This window comes from Idiotropiscis lumnitzeri, chromosome 6 (genome assembly GCF_059441095.1).
Source record: "Idiotropiscis lumnitzeri isolate Australia: NSW breed Sydney's pygmy pipehorse chromosome 6, RoL_Ilum_1.0, whole genome shotgun sequence".
Classification (NCBI taxonomy): domain Eukaryota; kingdom Metazoa; phylum Chordata; class Actinopteri; order Syngnathiformes; family Syngnathidae; genus Idiotropiscis; species Idiotropiscis lumnitzeri.
Window position 1 is genome coordinate 1,149,984 of NC_142396.1, and position 19,466 is coordinate 1,169,449.

Genomic DNA, 19,466 nt, shown 5'->3' on the forward strand with positions numbered 1-19,466 from the left:
AATGGCTGTAAAGATCCAAGTCGTCCAAGCGCGCAGGTAACTCACGTCAATCCCCCACCCGCAACAGAACACACACATATGAATGCATGTTGTAAATCCTGAGACCACCCGGGACCGCGCAGACCACCAGCCTGTCCACTACACGGGGGCATGTTTTTGATCAGCAGGTCTGGGAACACACATAAAACCTGCTACAAGTTGGCCCAACACACACACATATGCAAAGCTATAATACTGTCACACACCGAGAGACACACAGTCACACACATGGCCACTAATGGAGTCCTGGTTTTTATGTTTTTTCTTATGACTGACTTGTGAGTGTGCTGAGGAGATGTGGGTGTGTGGGGGTGTGTGTGTGTGTGTGTGTGTGTGCGTGTGAGAGAGAGACTCTAACACCATTAGAGCTGTGTACGACATGATGTGAACTAATGGGCTGACTGATGGGGGCACACACAGCCGGGGGGGGGGGGGGGGGGCGGGGGTTGTGTGTTTGGATGGGGAGAAACGTGGGGGACACCAGGAACTGGTCTATAAATTCAACTGGTGCACGCAGAGCAGCTGAATGTTCAAATATCTTCTGCGAAAATCGTCCTTGTTCAATAACGTCGACCACATTTGCGAAAGGAAAATGTCTAGTTGAGTTGATTTGTTTTTTTTCTGATGATTTATCTTGATGAGGAGGGGGATTTTTTGGGGGGGTTTTTTTGCCTTTCAATTCTTGTCTGGGACTTTGTCATCCTGGCGGGTCACCCAGGGCGAGGGACCAGAAAAAGCACGGCTCAGATGTTCTTCTCTGATGACAATATATGGAGTTCATCACTTTGCCCGTCTCGTTCGACGGGCATCGAGGTTCCAGTCCCTGAAAAGCGGCGATAAAACTCAAACGGTTTCGATGCACGTCCAAATCGTCCGATATTGGATGGTCACGCTCGCGGAAGGGAAAATCCGTTTGGGATCGTTCCATCCGCACGTCAGGCCTGCATTTCATTGTAGAATTGCTGCATTTCAATGCTTGCAGTTGAAAAATAGAAAAGCTGGCAATCAACATTTAAAGTAAAGCGGGACAGTCCTTCGTTGGTTTCAAATTGTACGAGTGTACGGGATTATCAAATTGTGAGTAGCAACGCACACGTGGCGCAAACGCTACGAAGCTCACGCCGATATATTTCAACGTCGAATAAAAGTGCTGGTCGGCGATCTCAAAGCTCGTACGGACACCGAAAAACACCAAAAAGTTTGTATAAAGATCGTCCGTCAGTGACGGACTGAGAGGTCCGTCGCTACTTGACACGGTTTGTGAGGATTAGTGAGGATGCTAGAAAACCCATTTTCATCAACTCCGATCCTGTCATTCGTCAATCGTCATTGAAACGGGCGTCCATCAGGACTGACTTTGATCACTTGTGACCCCAGATTGTGTCTTCCTGGCGTCACCAGCCACCAGCAAGGCAAGAGTCTCCGGTGCGACGTCAGGATTTTGCATAAAAAAACATCTTTGATTGACACAGGCTGTTACTATGGTGACTAAGTCAGATTTTACTTGCTCTGACTTTCTCAGAGTCTACAAAAGCGACTTTTGGGGATATCCCTAGGTTCAGTTGCCCTTATGAGCTGTGTATGTTGCCCCCTGTTTTCAGTTCTCTGCCACCCTCTGCTGGAAAGGACCGGCAAAGAAGGTCAAGTGACGACGTGAGACACACAAAGAAGTCGAAACGCTAAACCTTCAAGTTTCAGCCAAATCACAAATTTCAGGGCCAAAAATCATGCTTAATTAGAAAATCTTTCCAAAACAGAAACAAACACAACCATGCGTGTGTGTGTGTGTAAAAACTTGCCAATCACAGGGCGTACTTACACTTGCGCATTTCCTAGCCACATATATGACTAAAAATCAAAAAATTACATCTTCAATAAGGATAAAATATGTACATATATCTGTTTTTAATTGAACCGATATAGAGAAATGTATGTCAGAGCTCCCAACTGTTCCAAATTGACCACATTTTGTTTGTCAACTTTCGTGTTCGTGCGAGGATCTAAGGGTCCTGCATCTCGTTCCTCCAGGTCCCCGTCGGTAGCTCAGTTACTGGGCTGTTCTTGCTTCGGACCCTTGGATGATTTCTTGCGGTGCAAGTCCTGGCTGCCACCTAACCTTGCTCTGGCATCGCACGTCTTGCGGCCGCTACCGACCTTGCTGCGGTGGAACAAGTTCTACGGCCACCATCTGACCCTGCTCTGGCACTGCATGTCCTGCAGTCGCTACCCGACCTTGCTCCAGCGGCTCACATCCTACGGCTCCCGCCGACCTTGCTCGCGGCAGTGGACATCCTGCGGCCGCCTCCCGACCTTGCCTGCGGTGGCGCACTTCTTGCAGTCGCTACTCGACCTTGCTCCGGCGGCGCGCATCCTGCGGCCGCCACCCAACCTTGCTCCGGCGGTGTCTGTCCTGCGGCCACCACATGACATGACTGACATTTTATCTACTATTTGGATTCCACTAGTCTCGTTTGTCTTTTTGTTTTATCTTTGGTCAATACATTTTGTTTTTTGAGACATTCCCCGACTTTTGCCTTGCTTCCCAGCGTTTGGTTCCTCTACCCCACGCAAACCGTAACCGCACCTCAGCCGTTACTGGTCGAGAGGCAGTGTATGCCCAGAACTGCACGCCAACCAACGACAGTGTAACAAAATGTTGCCATTAAAAAAAAATAAATAAATGAATGTAATTGTGCTGGAGATTGAACATAGCAATTTTTCTTACGTATTTCAGTTTCCGAAGCAATAAATGAGATATCGCAAATGTTTATTGTTGTTGGTGTCGTCGTGTTACGAAAGCCTTGTTATTTATCTTACGTGAGGTTTGCAAATTATATTGCCATTGAAATGACGAGAAGGCATTTTTAATGGTCAATTTGTGGGCATTGGATGAAAAGGTTTCACCTGCAATTTGCTTTGTCTTTAAAAATGGCTCCTAAGATTTGAGAAGACAACAATTTGCTATTTATTTGACCCTCCCGTGTATAAAACACTGGTATACCGAGAGGTGTGTCTGGCGCTCGGTCCTAAAATAAGATGCGAGAGAAGCCCAAATGAGGAGGGACGGCGCTGAAAGCAGGACTTCCCTGATCCTCCATCATCTGCAGGAGGAGAAAAACACATCCGCGCGTGCACAAACAGCCTCCCACACACACACGCACACGCACACGCACACGCACAAGCGCACCGTGCTGAGCGCTAGCAAGGAGCTTTCAAGCCTTTCACCCGATACTCACACAAAAGGATTCTAACCCGCAACAATGGAGGAAAACATGGATGAATCCCAAAGCCAGAAAGGTAGGACATGATTGAAATGGATTTTTAAATTTAATTTTTTTATTTTTCACCTCATCAAATGCGTGCATCGTTTCATTGTTCTCTTCCTACATCCTCCCAAGTCGCTTTTCGCGTTGTGGGCAGACACGGCAGAGACACGCACGGCATGTACTGCATCCTCTTCACTATCTGGTGCAAATGATTTTTACCTTTGTCTTTATTTACCACGGGGGCCGTGATAGCCGTCTTGATAATCCTGCAGAAGATACGGCCATATTCTGTCTTTTTGATGAATGGATAATGAAGCAGATTGAGGATGAGATGAAATGGCAGACAGCGGACGGATGATGTTGTTTTGCTTCGGATGGATGGAAGAAATTGTTGGATGAATGGATGAGTGGAAGAAGACGGGGGGGGGGGGGGATATACGTTAAAACAAAAGTGGAGCAGTGATTGATGGCTCTGTCGGGATTTTCTTTGTTAGCCTCTATTGTTGCCGCTTCACGCTTGTCTGAGCGCCTTTTCCTCTCCTCTCTCTCCTCGTCTCCCGTTTTGGGGCCGTCTGTGTCCCTCTCCTCTGCCTTTCCTCCATTTTCTGTGTGTCCTGTGAGAGACCCTCACTGGCTTGGTCCCGTACGTGCGACAGTTTTGCACTTTGCAACGGCATTTGTCGGGATTGACTGTCCATCCAAATGTTGCTGCGTTTTTACTGTCTGTTTTTTTTTTTTTTTTGCTTTGGCTGCTCCTGAGCATCTTGCCCTCCCATTCTCCAAGCTATCATCCATTTTGTTTTCTTATTTGGACTTTATGGCATGGTTGATTATGCTCATGCTTTGTTCCTCTGACGATAGCGATCATTTTTTTGAGACCATCTTTGTGTTTTTAGCGCGTTCGATGACTTGTTGTCGTTTGACAAAATGGGCGTGTCCGTTTTCTTCTTTGCATCCCGAGCTTGAAACATCACATCTTCCTCTCGCACGGGTGAAACCAAAGACTCAAATCTTCAATTCGTATCATTACAATTCTATTGAAATGATTGACTTCTGAATCCAGAGAAATATTGTCGTCTTTTGTGACATGCTTTTTTTGATTTTTTTTTTTTCTGGAAGGAATCTTTTTTGGCCAATCCGATTTGTGTTTGGCATTTGATGTAAACATGTTTTTCATCGTAATTTTCTTTTGCCCCCCCCCCCCCTCGTTCTTGATATTTTTCATTTGGGTTGAAATAGGACCGAGATTCAAGCCTGACAATGAATATCTTGCTTGGCCTACGCCCACATGAGAGCCCCCTCACCCTCCCTGCCCCCCCCCCCCCCCCCCCAGCCAAGCAGCCTAAATCATATTCAACAGCATAATCAGTACATTTTACAGCATCACCATGATTTGGTACTAATTGGGGAGGAATTAGAATTGAATGAGCGTTTCAATCGTTTGTGGCTGCGGCCTCGTCATGTTTGTTTTTCCTCACACATTTCTTGCGCCACCAGTTTACCATTTTCATTGCGTCTCCACTTTTTCTTGATCACGGTCTTGGCGTCGAAGCTGTTGGGAGGAGAATGTACAATCATTGCCGCCCGCACCTTCTACAACAATTTACAGTAGCTTGTCTCCTTGTTCTAATGGGAGGCGCAAGAATTACGCCCACCCCACCTTCACAAGCCAACCACCCCCCCCCCCCCCCACAAGCCCCCCCCCTCAACCTCCCTTTACATCTTTTCAGCCCATCTGGCCTTTGCCATACTGCAAGTTTGAATGCTCCCTTGTTTATTATTCCTTTCATCTCTCCACCATTTTGTTTTCTGTCCATGGACGGACTATTCGGTCATCTCATGTTTGTCTCAACACAAGAAATAAGGCGAAAAATAAGATTCGTAATTCTAAATACATGAACTCATTCGCTGCCATCCTGCTCGAATGAATGTACTTTTTAACTTCTATATCCGTCAACGGCGGTGAAAGTGGACTTTTTCCGCGATTCGAATTGTGAATCGCAATATGGCGGTGAACAAATTGCGTCATCGTTATTCCCATCCTGTCATCGCGATATATTTTCAAACGTGGCAATAAATGTTGAGAGGTGAGACTATTTAATAATTGCTGTTGCTTCTGTGATCAGTTAGCTTGCATGCGGAGAAGATATTGAAAATATCAAAAAATGTGTAAGACAATGAAGACAAATGATTTTCGGGCCAATCAAGGATTGATGGTGATTTAGGCTGATGCGCTTCACAGGAAACCGTTTGTGAAAAGTAATTCTGTGACGGCTTCAGTTTGCATAAGTGCTCAATTAAGTCTGAAGGAAGGCTGAAAGAGACGCGCAAATGGACGTGGGCCTTGTTCATAAGCCTCGTCTCCATTTCATTATTATGAAATGAAGAAGAACTTAATGGAGGGATGAAGTCGTCAATACAAATCAATTTAGCACACTCATAGCGGGAGAGCTTTTGCAGGGTGGCGTAAGAGTGACAACCAAATACTGGAAAGGAAAACCACACAGGAGAAATGTGGGGCGCGGTTTGAAAATGGTTTTATGACTTGACATGAAAAGTAAACAGCAGTGGGTGAAAGCGTTTCAACTGGCTGAATAAGCGTAAATTTGAAATTCAAATCCCAGATCAGTTGTTTCTGGGCAAAAATGACAAAAGTGCCACCAAAAAATGGACTTGATTGGCTATACAATATTTCTAATTGATATCGCCTCATAAAATCGCAACGCTTGCTATGAATCCTTGCAACTGGTTGCAGGAGAGAAGCTGGCAAAGGACCAAACTCCGCTCAGTGTTTCCATCTCTGCATTTGAGTGGTTCGGGTTCTGTGTCATGTGACACAAAATGTACAACAGACAACATGTAATTTGCATTCAGGGATTAGCACGAGTATTATAGATTTTATGAAAATGAAGGATTGGAGATAAAAGAACATATTGCACCGGCCAACAAATTTCATTGCACTGTATTACATTTTTTAGTATCAATTTATTCAATTCTGACTGTAAAATAAAGTTTCATCTTATTATTTATTTATTTGTTATTATTTTACTGTTGTGTCCCAACACAACACACTTGCAACTGTCCTTCTATCCTTTCTCTGCACCGCTTCTCATCATGGATTTTTACACTCAGAGTCATTGAATAAAATACAGACAGTTGATGAAACATCTTGCCGAGTCAGTCGTCTTCCGTAAAGTTTGCAGACGCCTGATCACCATCCTGAACATTTGAACAGTTTGTTGGGGATGGGAAACATGTCAAACAGGCTGGATTTAGGCTCACGAGGACTGGACTTGAGTACCCCTGCCACCGGGTGTTAATTTGAACACCAGCAAAGTGTCTGTAGGCATCCACACTCTCCAGTGTTAAGGTAACATTTACTTAAGTGTTAAAAATGATCGACACCCAATAGACAAAATGTAGTGTTGACAGTGCGACAATAATGACACTGTTGAATGCTTTGATTAACGCTACTCAGTGCTCATGCCAACACCATACGAGTGTGGGCAAACAACTTGAAAATAAAACACATTGCAAAATTTCAATTTTAAACAAATTTGTTTGACCGAATCGATTTTAGCCGGAAAAGGGGTCAATTTATGTTCTTTCATCATTTCTGCCCATCTTGCCACGAATAAAATCAGCTCGGACGCACCAATAACCGAACGATTCCTCCTCACTACCAAATGCATTCATGTATTCATCAAAACTCGTTGGAATAATAGTCGGGGTCAAAAGAAATGCCAAATCCACATGAAGATATTAAGAATTTTCCTCTCATTTTCAGTACCCACACATTTCTGGCATTCATTTTAATCGTTTTTTTCAGCGAGACAAGATGCTAAAACGTGATCAAGCTGATATGCGTGACTGTTGCTTTCATTTTGACACATTGAAAACTGGCTGCATTCATCATTCATTCATTCATTCATGTCCAGTCTTGCAACCAGGTTCTGAATTGATGTTATTCTCCCTTGACAACTTTGCTTCCATCTCGCAAATGAGGAGGAAAACGACACCAAAGAAAATTGTCTCGACAAACCGGTCAACTTCAATCTTTTACGTCAGGGTGTGATTTCAATTTCAACATTTGAACAACATTTGCGTGTTACAGAGGCTCTTTTATTACTGAGTGCAATTGTTTTTAACACCGTCCCCAAACTTTTAACACTGACGGATTTGCAGCGTGAGCCGTGGACAGTGATGGTGAGGCGAGGAGGAATTTAAGGGTGAACGAACTCTTTGAGTGACACACAGAATCATCTGAGCAGCCGAGGAGCACGCGTGCATGCGTGTGAGCGCATACGCGAGGACGATTTCAAGGATCTGCATGGGACATTTGGCTTTACCGCTGCCGGGCTTCCCCAACCGTTCATTTTGCTTTTGGCTTTGCGGTTAGCAATGATGCCCAATTTTTTATTGACCGAGTAAACTAGTCCATGAAAATAACAGTAGCGCAACTGAGCCATGTCATAAGATGTTAGACCATTTATGCCGCAACAAGCACACCAAATATGAAAATTGTGATTAAAAATGACAGCAGTAATAATAAAAAAGGTTTTAAAACCTACAATTCAAAGTTTTGCCAAGAATGGGGGCTAAGGTCCAACTACGGTAGTCCGATGGCATTAGATCAGTTTGGGACATGATTACAGACTGGTCTACTTCAAATTAAATAAATAATTATGATTAAAAAAATATATATAAAACAAAAATTTATAAAAAAATTTTTAAAAAAGTTAGCGGTAAACTAAACCTAAAAACAAAAAAAAACAAAGGTACTGAGCAAAGTGTGTATCGCGAGTCGGGAAATGCTAGCTCAGCACTCGTGCACACGTTCAACTTGCAGAGCAACACCACGCACACGGTGTCATCTGGAATTATTTTGCCGATCTGGGCAACCGCCCGGCCGCTCCGATGCTGGACAGAAACTGCAAAGTCACTTCGCTTAAATGAAAAAAAATTCTTGAAAGTTAATATTTTGTTCAAAATGGAAGAAATGATCTGCAGTCAAAAATAAACAAATGTAAATGTTATGTGACAGCGTTCTAAAATGAATGTCGGTGTTGCATGATCACCACTCTGTAATAAAAAAAAGCCTAGCGTGTAACACCAAGATGTTGTTAAAATGGGATGTCACCTGGATTCAACTCTGATTGGTGTCGATTTGAAATTGAAATCATAATGTGGTTGCATTTTTACTCATTTCACAAGCCTGTGGGTTCAATATTAGCGCATAAAACAAAACAAAAAAACGATCGTCAGGTAAGAATGTCTGGCCTGGCCCTGCCCACAAATGATTATCCAATCGCACACACGTTGGCACTTTCAACGTGAGGCCTGTGAGAAGGCTCACTGCAACCAACTTGTGATCTGATTGGCTATCGCAACTGTTTATCAACTGTGTCACACAGAACAGACGCCCTCAAGGAAGAATCGATAAGTATTATGAAATCTGCCTGGCAACACAAGCTAGCAGAATTCCAATTGGATTAAAACTCAAAATATAAGTGTATATTTGTGTGTGTGTGGATATATATATATATTTTTAAATTTTTTTATTTTGGGGGTGGGGGAGTTCCTGCAGCTTATATGCAGGTGCGCCTTATGATCTGGAAAATACGGTATTTGGATTCGAGAGAGCTCAGGCAAAACCAAAGTTGCACAGAAAAAAGAGCAGTGTTCGTCTTTCAGGGTGATGTAGCAGCAATCCAAAGTTTGGGGTGCACCGTCAACTCAGGCGAGGATGAAAACTCCCGGACTGGCGTTTGTTGAGTGCTGTGTCGTTGTTTCACCCACTTTGATTCACGTACAAGCGTGTTCCTCCAAATGTCGTTTTTCCTGAAAAACCGCGTTGCTGAAGCGTATCCTCCGAGATGCATTCACTGAGCCCGATTTCATGGGAGCAACGAGCGGCGGCAGAGCGTGCAAAGTCCTTTTTGTGCGTGTTGCCAAGATGTCGGGACGCTTCCCTCATCTGTATTGTCCACAACAAGTCCCGTAGAATACAGCGGCAGCCTCCTACTTATTCCGTCCCAAAAAGTCCAAATGCTTCCGAGTCCACTTCCCGACGTTGAGCGAGTCTTACCTTTATTCGTGACTGACGGGTCACCAAAAATGAAGGAGAAAAAAAAATGTCTTTCCTACCATTGCTGAACTTTGTCAAAAATCAAGGAAGCAACCTCATGTTTATGGAGCGTCTGCAGCCGTTTGTGCTTCGCGTGCCCCAGTTTTTACCGGGTCACTGGGTCTTGCCGGCTTATCAAAACCAAATATGGAAATATGAGAAGGATTATGACATGGCTCAACTATAAAACACACAATGACAAACACATTCTGTGGCTGATAAAACTGCTTTAATATGCATCGAAATTTCAAGTCATGACATATTTAGGTAGTGACGAAATGCTTGGGAAAAAAAATAAAAAAATCACTCCATCTCCATACACGCTCAGAACGCATTTATAAGACATCTTCGCCATCTGACGCAGAACTGCCTGACTATTGTGACAAATAATCATAGTCTTCATTCAAATAATGACTGAATGGCCGTTTATGTATATATAAATACAATTGCAGATTTATAAATTCAGCTATTCAGTTGCGCAATATTCGAAAAATGTAATCTGTGGATTGAGCTCTGCAAAATCGAGCGCTGAGCAAACTGACATGTTTTGCGGCCGCGAGTCTGTGCAGGAAAATGTGTATTCGCACGGCTGTGTGATGCTTGCCGAGCTGCACTGTTGCCATAACAACGCTACAGGCAAAGTGGGTCAGCGGGCTCCTGCCACACCCCTGCTGGCATGGCAACATGGCTGGTCAATTAAACATGAGCGGTGGGATGACTCACAAAAATGAAAACACACAAGCGCTCCTCCAAGAACCAGAGAGACCATTCGATTGTTTTCCATACATTTTCTCTTTCTGCGTGCGTGTGCATGATCCTCCAGCTTCACATTTTGAAACGAACATGACTAAATGGTCATATTAATAAAGAGCCAACACCTCAGTGGATTCTTAAATGTCTGTCGAGCCAATTAGTCTGAATGAAAAAAAAATATTGCAGGAAAGAGAATCCGTCGTTCACAACATCAAAAAACCCATGACGGAAACATTTGAAGGAAAACAGCTGCGATGGTTTGAAAGAAACAAATTTGAAATAAAAGTCATCGCAGCAGAAGAGCGCACATGGAGCAATCGGAGCTCTAAAACCATCCAAAGCTATTTTGGAGGCTGTAATTTCCGACGCTGCGCTTGCCACTCCAATAAACTCCGTGACCTCAATCCTGGCTCACGATTCTATTCAATACATTTTGTTCTATATCACGAGAACGCTGAGTTCAGGACAAGCCGTTGTATGTCACTGAGCGGAAGCGAGATCGCCGCCGCCGCCGCCTTCACGCTCACACTCACAGTTGCCAGGACAGCTGTTGAGGCCACATCCAATTACACTCGTCATCCAATTTCCCACGTCGTACGCATCATCCATCAGGGGGTGGAGCTTGTCGTTTAACGGCCAATGTCATCGGACGCTTGGGTGGGACCAAGTGGAACATCTTTTTGTGTAGAGGATTAAGCTACAAGTTTGACAAAATACGATAAAAGTCTTTCTGGACCTATTACACATCTTACCTAAATTCAGTGGCGGGCGGTCAAGGCCATCAAGGCCTTCTCTGCTGGCCTCACATCATCAAGAAATCAGGATCACATTCTTCACATTGATGTCAAATTTTTAGGTGACAGTTTTTATCCAATCAGAATCCGGCTTCAGTCAGAAGGCATACTATGAAATCTGCCTGGCAACACAAAATAGATGAATTTGGATTGGATAAAAGCTCTCACCTAAAAAGTCATTCACGTTACGGTAACGCCCTCGTTTGTGTTTCCTGCTCGACGTCCACTGAATGCACTTTTATTCAGGATCTGCTTTCGGTCGCTGCTCACTGAACTTGCTTAAGCCGACCTTCAATTTAGAGGCCACGCCCACCCTTTCATCCACGATGCTCCTTGAATTATTTCCTCATGACGGCGCAAATGACGATCGTCTTTTAAGTGCACGTGACTGTTGACGAGCATGCTGGGAATCACGTGGCATTTTCATTTGTGGGAAGTGAAATTTTGATTCGTGCAACACATTGAGTCTTTGCGGTCCGAATGTCATGTTATCTGATTCAAATTTATTTGATTGTATTTATTTATTTTCCTATTTGGACCGCGTTGTCCTATTAATGTTTTCCGTGTCCGTCTAGGTTGTAAGGAGTGTTGTGAGCGATGTGTGGGCAGTCTGCCGTGGGCATCCCTCATCGCCACCATCCTCCTCTACATGGGCGTGGCCTTGTTCTGTGGGTGTGGCCACGAAGCTTTGAGCGGCACCGTCACCATCCTCCAGAACTACTTTGAGGTCATCCGAGCCCCTGGAGCAACACTGGATGTGTTTACCATGTGAGTGATTACAAGAACTCAAACCGTATCTGGTTATGTGATCAAGATTGCTTTTCAAAAACTTGAGTTTACAACTTTATAACAATGTCATTGTGTTTTATTTCATCAATGCCCCAATATTATTTTTCCAGGCTTCCACGACAGTTTGAATCATAATGTAGTTTTTCTTTATTCACCAGAAATAAGATGATATTTATTTTGTGGTTCTAATACTCATTTTTAAGACCATCTGACTTCAACTTAACGATTTGGTCGTTGAATGGATGATTGCAGCTGAAAAATATGTAACTGACTAGTGCTGGGAGGAGAATGCAAATCGCTGTTGAGAGTCCGGTTAGAACTCCAATAATGAGGATATGGTCTTGTGGTTCAGGTCTTTTAATAAAGTTGCAGTCAAAGTACACATTTCTTGATGCTCTATTCGTGTGGTTCTAAAAGGAAAATAATAAAAATTGAACATTGCATGTTACTAATTAGCAGTGAATCGTGGATTGTACAGACAAACAAACAGTGTTATTAAAGCTGTAACTTATTTGTCTCACGCACAACTCAAAGCAGGATAAATGTGGACTACAACTCAAACTTAGCTCGATAGACAGACTGACACGATTCTCCCCTCTTCCTCCTTCTTATATACACGCACGCCCACGCACGTGAGTTGGAGCACTAAACTCCGCCCTCTTAAAGGAGCCGCTGTCACAGTCTCTGAGCAGCCTTTTCTACAGCAGCGTTCAAATGTCTAAAGCTCCCAAATCTGGGAAAAAAAAGGAGAAAGAAACAAAAATCCCGGAATGAAAATATAAACATTTCATTTTGTTTAAGCTCACAATTTCTATGAAATAAGTTAGAATATGTACAATGAGCAGCATGTCGTACGATTAAATAAATAAAATGAAGTTGTGCTCAAAGCAGAATTACAACGCTGGCTGTTTTTCAGTGTGATGCTGCAAAGTGGAGGTCGACTTATTATTATTATTTATTTTTTTTATTGGATTTACGCCTCTATCACACCATTGCAACGACAAAGACATGCTTCCCAACCTTTTAAATGTCACGGGAATAAATCCACCCGTGCTCTCATTGGTCGATCTCGCGGCCGGGAAACAATCACTCGCCTTGTATGAGTGCCCGCGGTTATGTATGACGCCTCTTTGGAACGACGCGTCGTTCCGCAATATGGCTGCCGATTTGGCTGCATTTTTTAATTGTTTTTATTTTTTGGGACAAGTCAGCAAAAAGAAATCCTCCATAATTATATAATGACCTGATGACATGATGAAGAATACATCAAGCTCGAATGAAGTGTGTTGTTTATTTTGCCGACAGCATTGACATCCTCAAGTACATCATCTATGGCCTTGCCGCTGGATTCTTTGTCTTCGGAGTGCTGTTGCTGGTGGAGGCGTTTTTCACCACTGGAGCAATTCGGGATCTGTATGGAGAGTTCAAGATCACCGCTTGTGGACGCTGCCTGACTGCATTTGTACGAAAGTCACATGATCGGACTTTGCATTTATTTCTTTCCTAATAAGAAACTTCACGTTAGTCACCCGGAACCATATTCAGTTTGTTTTAATCAGATTTGACATTGAATAGTAAGTAGCAATGACGGGAAATTTTTAACTGTGTCGGCAACTCAAGGCAATTCAGGCTTGAAAAGAAAAATAATAGACAACTACTTTTGTTTTTTGATGATCCTCCAGAGAACAGCCTTTCTAACGCCTGGATAAAACTGAACCAATCAGCAGGGGGCCACACGCGTGCATGTACTCACGAAGAGTGTGCCATCGAGTGCGCTGCAAATTAACGAAAATTCATCGGTCACGCCTTGTCTCTGATTGGTTGTTTTTCACCCGGCGTGCTGGTTGATTGCAAATCAATCAATCTTTTTTTTTTGGGTTACTGATTGCCTTCTGTGTGTTCAGCTGATGTTCCTGGCCTACCTGTTTTTCCTGGTGTGGCTGGGTGTGACAGCGCTCACCAGCCTGCCGGTTTTCATGTACTTCAACGTTTGGTCCATGTGCAAGAACACCAGCGTGGTTGAGGGAGCCAACCTCTGTCTGGATCTCCGCCAGTTTGGTATGCAACACGAACCATCGCCGGTGCTTGGATCGATGACAAGCATCCATGTCTTGAAAGTTTGACCGACGCTTAGCTCACAGCTCAAATCATTGTTTGTTCAAAACGTCTTCAATTTATTTCAAAAGTGGAGGATTGATCACAAATAAATGGCAACATCTCATATCTTAAACGTGAAAAACATTTTTGCTCCAAACAAAAAGTTGACGCGCAAGATTTGCCCTTTGTGGGCCATATAAAATAAGGCTGCGGGCCAGATCTGGCCCCCGGGCCTTGAGTTGGACACATGTATTTTATCTGGTCCCTCACTTCAGACCTGGATTATTTGGACACACAAACCAATCCCCATGCCTGCAAAATTCATGTTTTTTTTTTGTTTCTATTTTTATGGTAATGGTTTACATTTGTTTTCAAATGACAACAAAGCGGTAACCTTGAAGGCTCCATAGGACAAAAATCAGATTATCAGTTCGTCTCGTGCTCATCAGGTGCTGTGACCATTTCTGAGGAGAGGAAGGTTTGCACGGGATCGGAAAAGTTCTTCAAGATGTGCGAATCCAATGAGGTAAGAACTGCTGCGGGATTTTTAGAAGTGATCGGAAAACAAGCGTAAAGCGTCGACATGAACGATTGCCTTATCTGATGGCGACTCTTGCAGCTGGACTTGACCTTCCATCTGTTCGTGTGTGCATTGGCTGGAGCGGGAGCGGCTGTGATCGCAATGGTGAGCACGCATCTCATGACAAAATCCCAAAGAAAAACGATATTTCATTTCGACCGGTACCGCACCTCTCGTGCAAAGTCCGCTGGGATGGCGAAGATAAACAAAACAGAAACTGGTTGAAGATTTGGTTGTTTCAAAAATGTGACTTTTTGTCAGGGAGGTCCACTGCCAATTGTGCAGATGACGAAATCTCGCTCCCTTTTGAAACCAGCATGAGGCGTGCTTGGCAAGATGTCTGCAGTGCGAGCGAGTCACCAAGCTGTGCAAATATCTGAACCGATGCTTATCGTTGAGTTCTTCGGAGATCCGGCTCCACGCTGAATGCAATCGGAAGGCTCCTAGCGACATCATTGCTGTTAATCGCGTTATCTCGTGGCCCTTGTCGGACAAAGCAAAGCTTTATCTCTCTCTCACACACACACATCCTTCTATTTCTGCACTTGTTCATCGTTCCTTCGATTCACGGGGGGTTGGCATTCATCCCAGAAAAACACTCCACCCACTCGCATGCTGATTTCAGAGGACCAAAATTTCCATGTGTAAAAAATTACCAGCTCTGTGTTGCACATCTAATCTGCAGAAATATATCATGTCGGTAAAATTAGGTTATTTTTCTCGCTCAAGATTCTGCTCAAAATCTAAATTGATATTAATGCAATGATTTCTGTAATTAGCAGTGGCGGGCGGTCAAGGCCTTCCCTGCTGGCCTAACATAAAATCAAGAAATCATCATCATATTCTCCTCATTGATGTCATATTATATCCTAGTCTTGTATTTTTAGGGGGGAGATTTTATCCAATGAAAATTCAGCGAGCTCATGTTGCCGGGCAGATTTCATAATAGCAGTAGCACGCACGATTCGTCCGAGGCCTTCAGGTACAATCGTACGGGCGTCAGTATTGTGTCTCAAGGGGACTTTTAGCCTTGATAGAAAATTGCGATCACGAGTTGATGGCGGTAAGGCCTTCTCGTTGGCTTTACGCTGAAGGCGATGAACGCGTTTTGTGAGGGGGCAGCGCTATGGGAAATCAACACACTCGAAAGTCGTAACTGGCGACCGTTTGAAAATTTCAAATCAATGTTTGCTTTTTTAAACCCAGATTCACTTGCCAGGCCATTTTCAAGAGAAGCTAGCTCGTCCAACACTGGCTTAGTACTGTGCACGTGTTTCTGGATCTTGTTTGTCCAGCCGTGGTGTCATAAATGATGCCAATATGAGAAGGGGATTGATTTCAAGTCGGACTAAATAGGAGTTCACTAAAGGCCCCCGGGTGTGAAATGCACGCCCCGCCACTGATTCAGTTTATGCTTTCACGATGAGACGAAATTGTTTATGTCGACCGGTATTTAACAAGTGTTGCGGTGAACGCGTCTCCCTCACAGTCAAGAGGTTCACGAGTTCAAATCGGGGCTCAAGCCGTCCTATGTGAGGTTTTCACATCTTGGCTTTTCTCTCCCACGGCCGTCCGTCCAAACCCCGCCCACCAAGTCAAAACGATCGTCAATCATTTTTAGTTGGGATGGAAATCATCTGTTTGTGTATCAATATGATCATCATCATTTCTAACCACTTCTAGAGAACGGGGAGACGTTCGAATATATAACTCCACTGAACAAAGATATTTATTGAAATCAAGCCGACGAACAAGAAAAACGAGGTTCTGCTGAATGTCCAGAAGTAAAAGTGGGCCTTTTCCTGCTTTCTTCTCATCCCTGCAGGTCCATTTCCTGATGGCCTTAGCCGCCAACTGGGGATACCTGAAGGACGCCAGTCGGATGCAGAAATATGAAGATATCAAGTCCAAGGAGGAGCAGGAGCTGCATGACATCCACTCTACACGCTCCAAAGAACGCCTCAATGCCTACACATAAACACACGTCATGGCAAACATCGCATGCACTTGCCAAACAGACACACAAAACAATTTATTCGCACACACAAACTTGCAGCACATCTATCTCGCGTCACATATGAAACAATCCACATCGGTAAAATAATAACGCCGCCTAAATGATGAAAGGAAAACGTTGACTTCCTGCGTGTGCTTCCAGTTGATCTTGTGCCTTGGTGATCTACGCCAACGTGCCAAACATCCGTCACGTTGAGTGAAAGCGGATCGTCACGATTACAAATACGACTTTGGCAACGCCAAGGAGCACATGAGAGATTATCCAAACGTTTGGCATCTTGGAATGAAATCAGACCTTCGTTAAGATGAGGAGCCCTCAGCACTTTGCTCACAGAGACAAAATATTTCATGAAAAAAAAAAGAAAACGGATGTTGTTGAAGGATATTGAATTAGTGACTGTGCATGAATGACAGGAAGCAATCTCAAATTCAATAAAAAGTCGTTCATTACCTTTATTAAGTAACAACTCAAAAGAAAAGAAATTGAAGACGTAAAAATTGATGAAGACTTTTCCTTTGTAGTTTTTGCTGCCGTTGAAAAGTGACTTTGAATGACGATGCGGTGCATAACAATTTTATTAGCCCAGCAGCAAATCGCATTCAACATCGCAAAATGCTTCAAATGAAGACTTTTTAGACTCTTTTCAATTTTATCGAGCTCTCGACTGGCCTACCGGGCCGATAATTCATCAACAATAACATTCAACATTTGGAACAAGTAAATATATCAAAATATTAATAGTTTATAAAGTACTCAAACATTTTTCTTTGTAAAACAGTACGATAGGTTAGCATTAAAAATATTTATTTATTTATTTTTAAGGGCTTCGAGATACTGGTGATTTAACTGATTCCCCCAAAAAAAAAGTCAGCATAAATCATACACGTGGGTGGAGGTCGAATAGAAATGTTAGGCACTGTACATGAACTCAATAAAAATAGGAAACGTCCGCTGCTAGCATGACACGCTAAAGCAACAGTCAGCCGAAGACACACGGAAGACGTCATTGTTTGTAAAGCTCATCTTTTCATGGTGGCACCACCATCAAAACCTCGACACCTACAATGCGCAAACACACACACACACACACACACACACGTTCATTATGCGGCTGAATGGTCAGTGTTGTGCAGGCGGTGTTGTACGGTGGCGTCATGCTGTGCTCTGTCATTTACCCACATTCGGATGATGCTTTTGCAAAGAAAAATGGTTTCCGGGGAACTTTGTACTTCAATGGGTACAAAAGGGTAGCTTGACTCACTTCAACCCTGACCAAATCTTTTCCTAACTCTCATCCCGAGCCCAGTTTCATTGGTTGTTTCCAAGACAGAACGCGCGTCCTAGGAAAGGAAATACAAGCGCATTTCAGAAATGGTCACGTGCTTAGCAGGCTGAGGCTTTTTTTCTTTAAGTAAGCAAGATGCACTTAATGGTGTTTAATTCTGTAGTTGAATAATGAATATGAATTGTTCACTTAAAGAGGAAGACCACCCTCCAAAAAATCTGAAGAATATGTTCGATGCAGGTGAAAGACGGCATTCGGATTAATATTGTGTTTGCGGGAAATGAGTTCAGCGGCAAAATCCACCCGTTTTAAGCCATCGCAGGCGGCGGCCATTTTGTCACGTCTAGCAACTCAAAATGACATCACAGTTGCTCAGCAAACGACCAATCATGGCTCAAGTTGGTGTACCTGGGCCCTGAGCAACCTGCGATGTCATTTTCAGTAGTTAGCGGGGACAAAATGGCCGCCGTCTGAGATGTCTAAAAACACGTGGATTTCCCTGCTTAACTCATTTTCTACAAACGCAATATTAATCAGAATGCCGTGTTTGGACCAGTAAAGGCACATCAAACATATTATTGCAAATGATTTTTTAGGGGGGTTGACTTCCCCTATAAGGTGGCCACAGACGCTAGTAAGGTGATGGTAAATTTGGGCTCTAAACCTCATATCTGACGAATTAGGTTCACAATTAGCACTTAAAACTGTCTGATCATTTGAAACAACTTTGAAATTGGGCTCTCCCCCCCCCCTCCCTCTCTGACAATGTTTGTGTAAACTTGTGATTTGTACTCCAGAAACAGCACATCTTAGCAGCACAAAGTCTTTTAAAATGTCATGTCAACGTTTTATTGTCTTCAAGTCTGTTAAGACATTTTTCTCACCTTTTTCGAATTTTTGCCACATTTTTACCAGCATCGTTCATGTGTAATTTTAATATTGGGATACATGCAAAGGGCAGCGTGTGGGGGGGGGGGGGGGGTCGTTGATCATCACATTCACAATTTCATGTGATTCTGCACAAAAAAGAAAAAACCAACACAAAAACTCCACCAGTCCTTGTGAGACTTTGAATCTATGCTTTTGCTATCATGTTCAGTCGTTTGACGTCTTTGTGTATCAAAGTGTAATTATACCAAAATGGCTCTTTTTGTCATGAGTTGGATTCGAATCCTCACTAGAACGGGACAACACGTCAATGGTATCAAGAAGAGATAACTGCGAATGCTGTCTCAGCTGATTCCTAAATTACGTTCTTGCGACTTTCTGGGTAACCTCGAGCATGTTCTTATTGCGGTCCTAACTGGATCTTTTCAAGGGTGAATTTGTTCTGGAGGTGTCGGACTCGCACCTTTTGACAGCCTTGACGAGACGTGTGGTGGAAAGGCATCACAGCAAACTCTTGTTAGCTTTAACAGCAATCATTTTTTTGTCGGAGTTCAGTGCTCATTTGGATTAAGAGCTACTTTGCAGCTTTCTTCGAATTCTTTCACAAGGCCTGTTTTGTTCGTACGAAAAGTTCGGAAAATGATTAGTTCAAATGATTGTATGACCAAGAAGAAGCTCTGAGGGAATGTGAGTCTCTATCTGCCAGTAGAGATGGTTGAAAGAGTAATAGCTATATTGTTGAGATGAGGATGATTGAATACTTCATAGATTGATGATGAGACAACCAGCAGAGAAACACACACACACACGCACACACGCACACGCACACAA

At 43.4% G+C, this 19,466-nt stretch overlaps 1 protein-coding gene across 1 annotated transcript; it reads left to right on the forward strand.

The window, feature by feature from the left end:
* Window positions 1-3,100: 3,100 nt before the first annotated feature.
* On the forward strand, window positions 3,101-18,168 carry LOC148334418 (neuronal membrane glycoprotein M6-a-like). Its single transcript, XM_088297609.1, has 7 exons — window positions 3,101-3,336; window positions 11,555-11,747; window positions 13,074-13,230; window positions 13,673-13,826; window positions 14,315-14,391; window positions 14,485-14,550; window positions 16,271-18,168. The coding sequence occupies exons 1-7, from the start codon at window positions 3,300-3,302 to the stop codon at window positions 16,421-16,423; spliced, it is 837 nt and encodes a 278-aa protein (XP_088153735.1). The 5' UTR covers window positions 3,101-3,299; the 3' UTR covers window positions 16,424-18,168.
* Window positions 18,169-19,466: the final 1,298 nt, after the last annotated feature.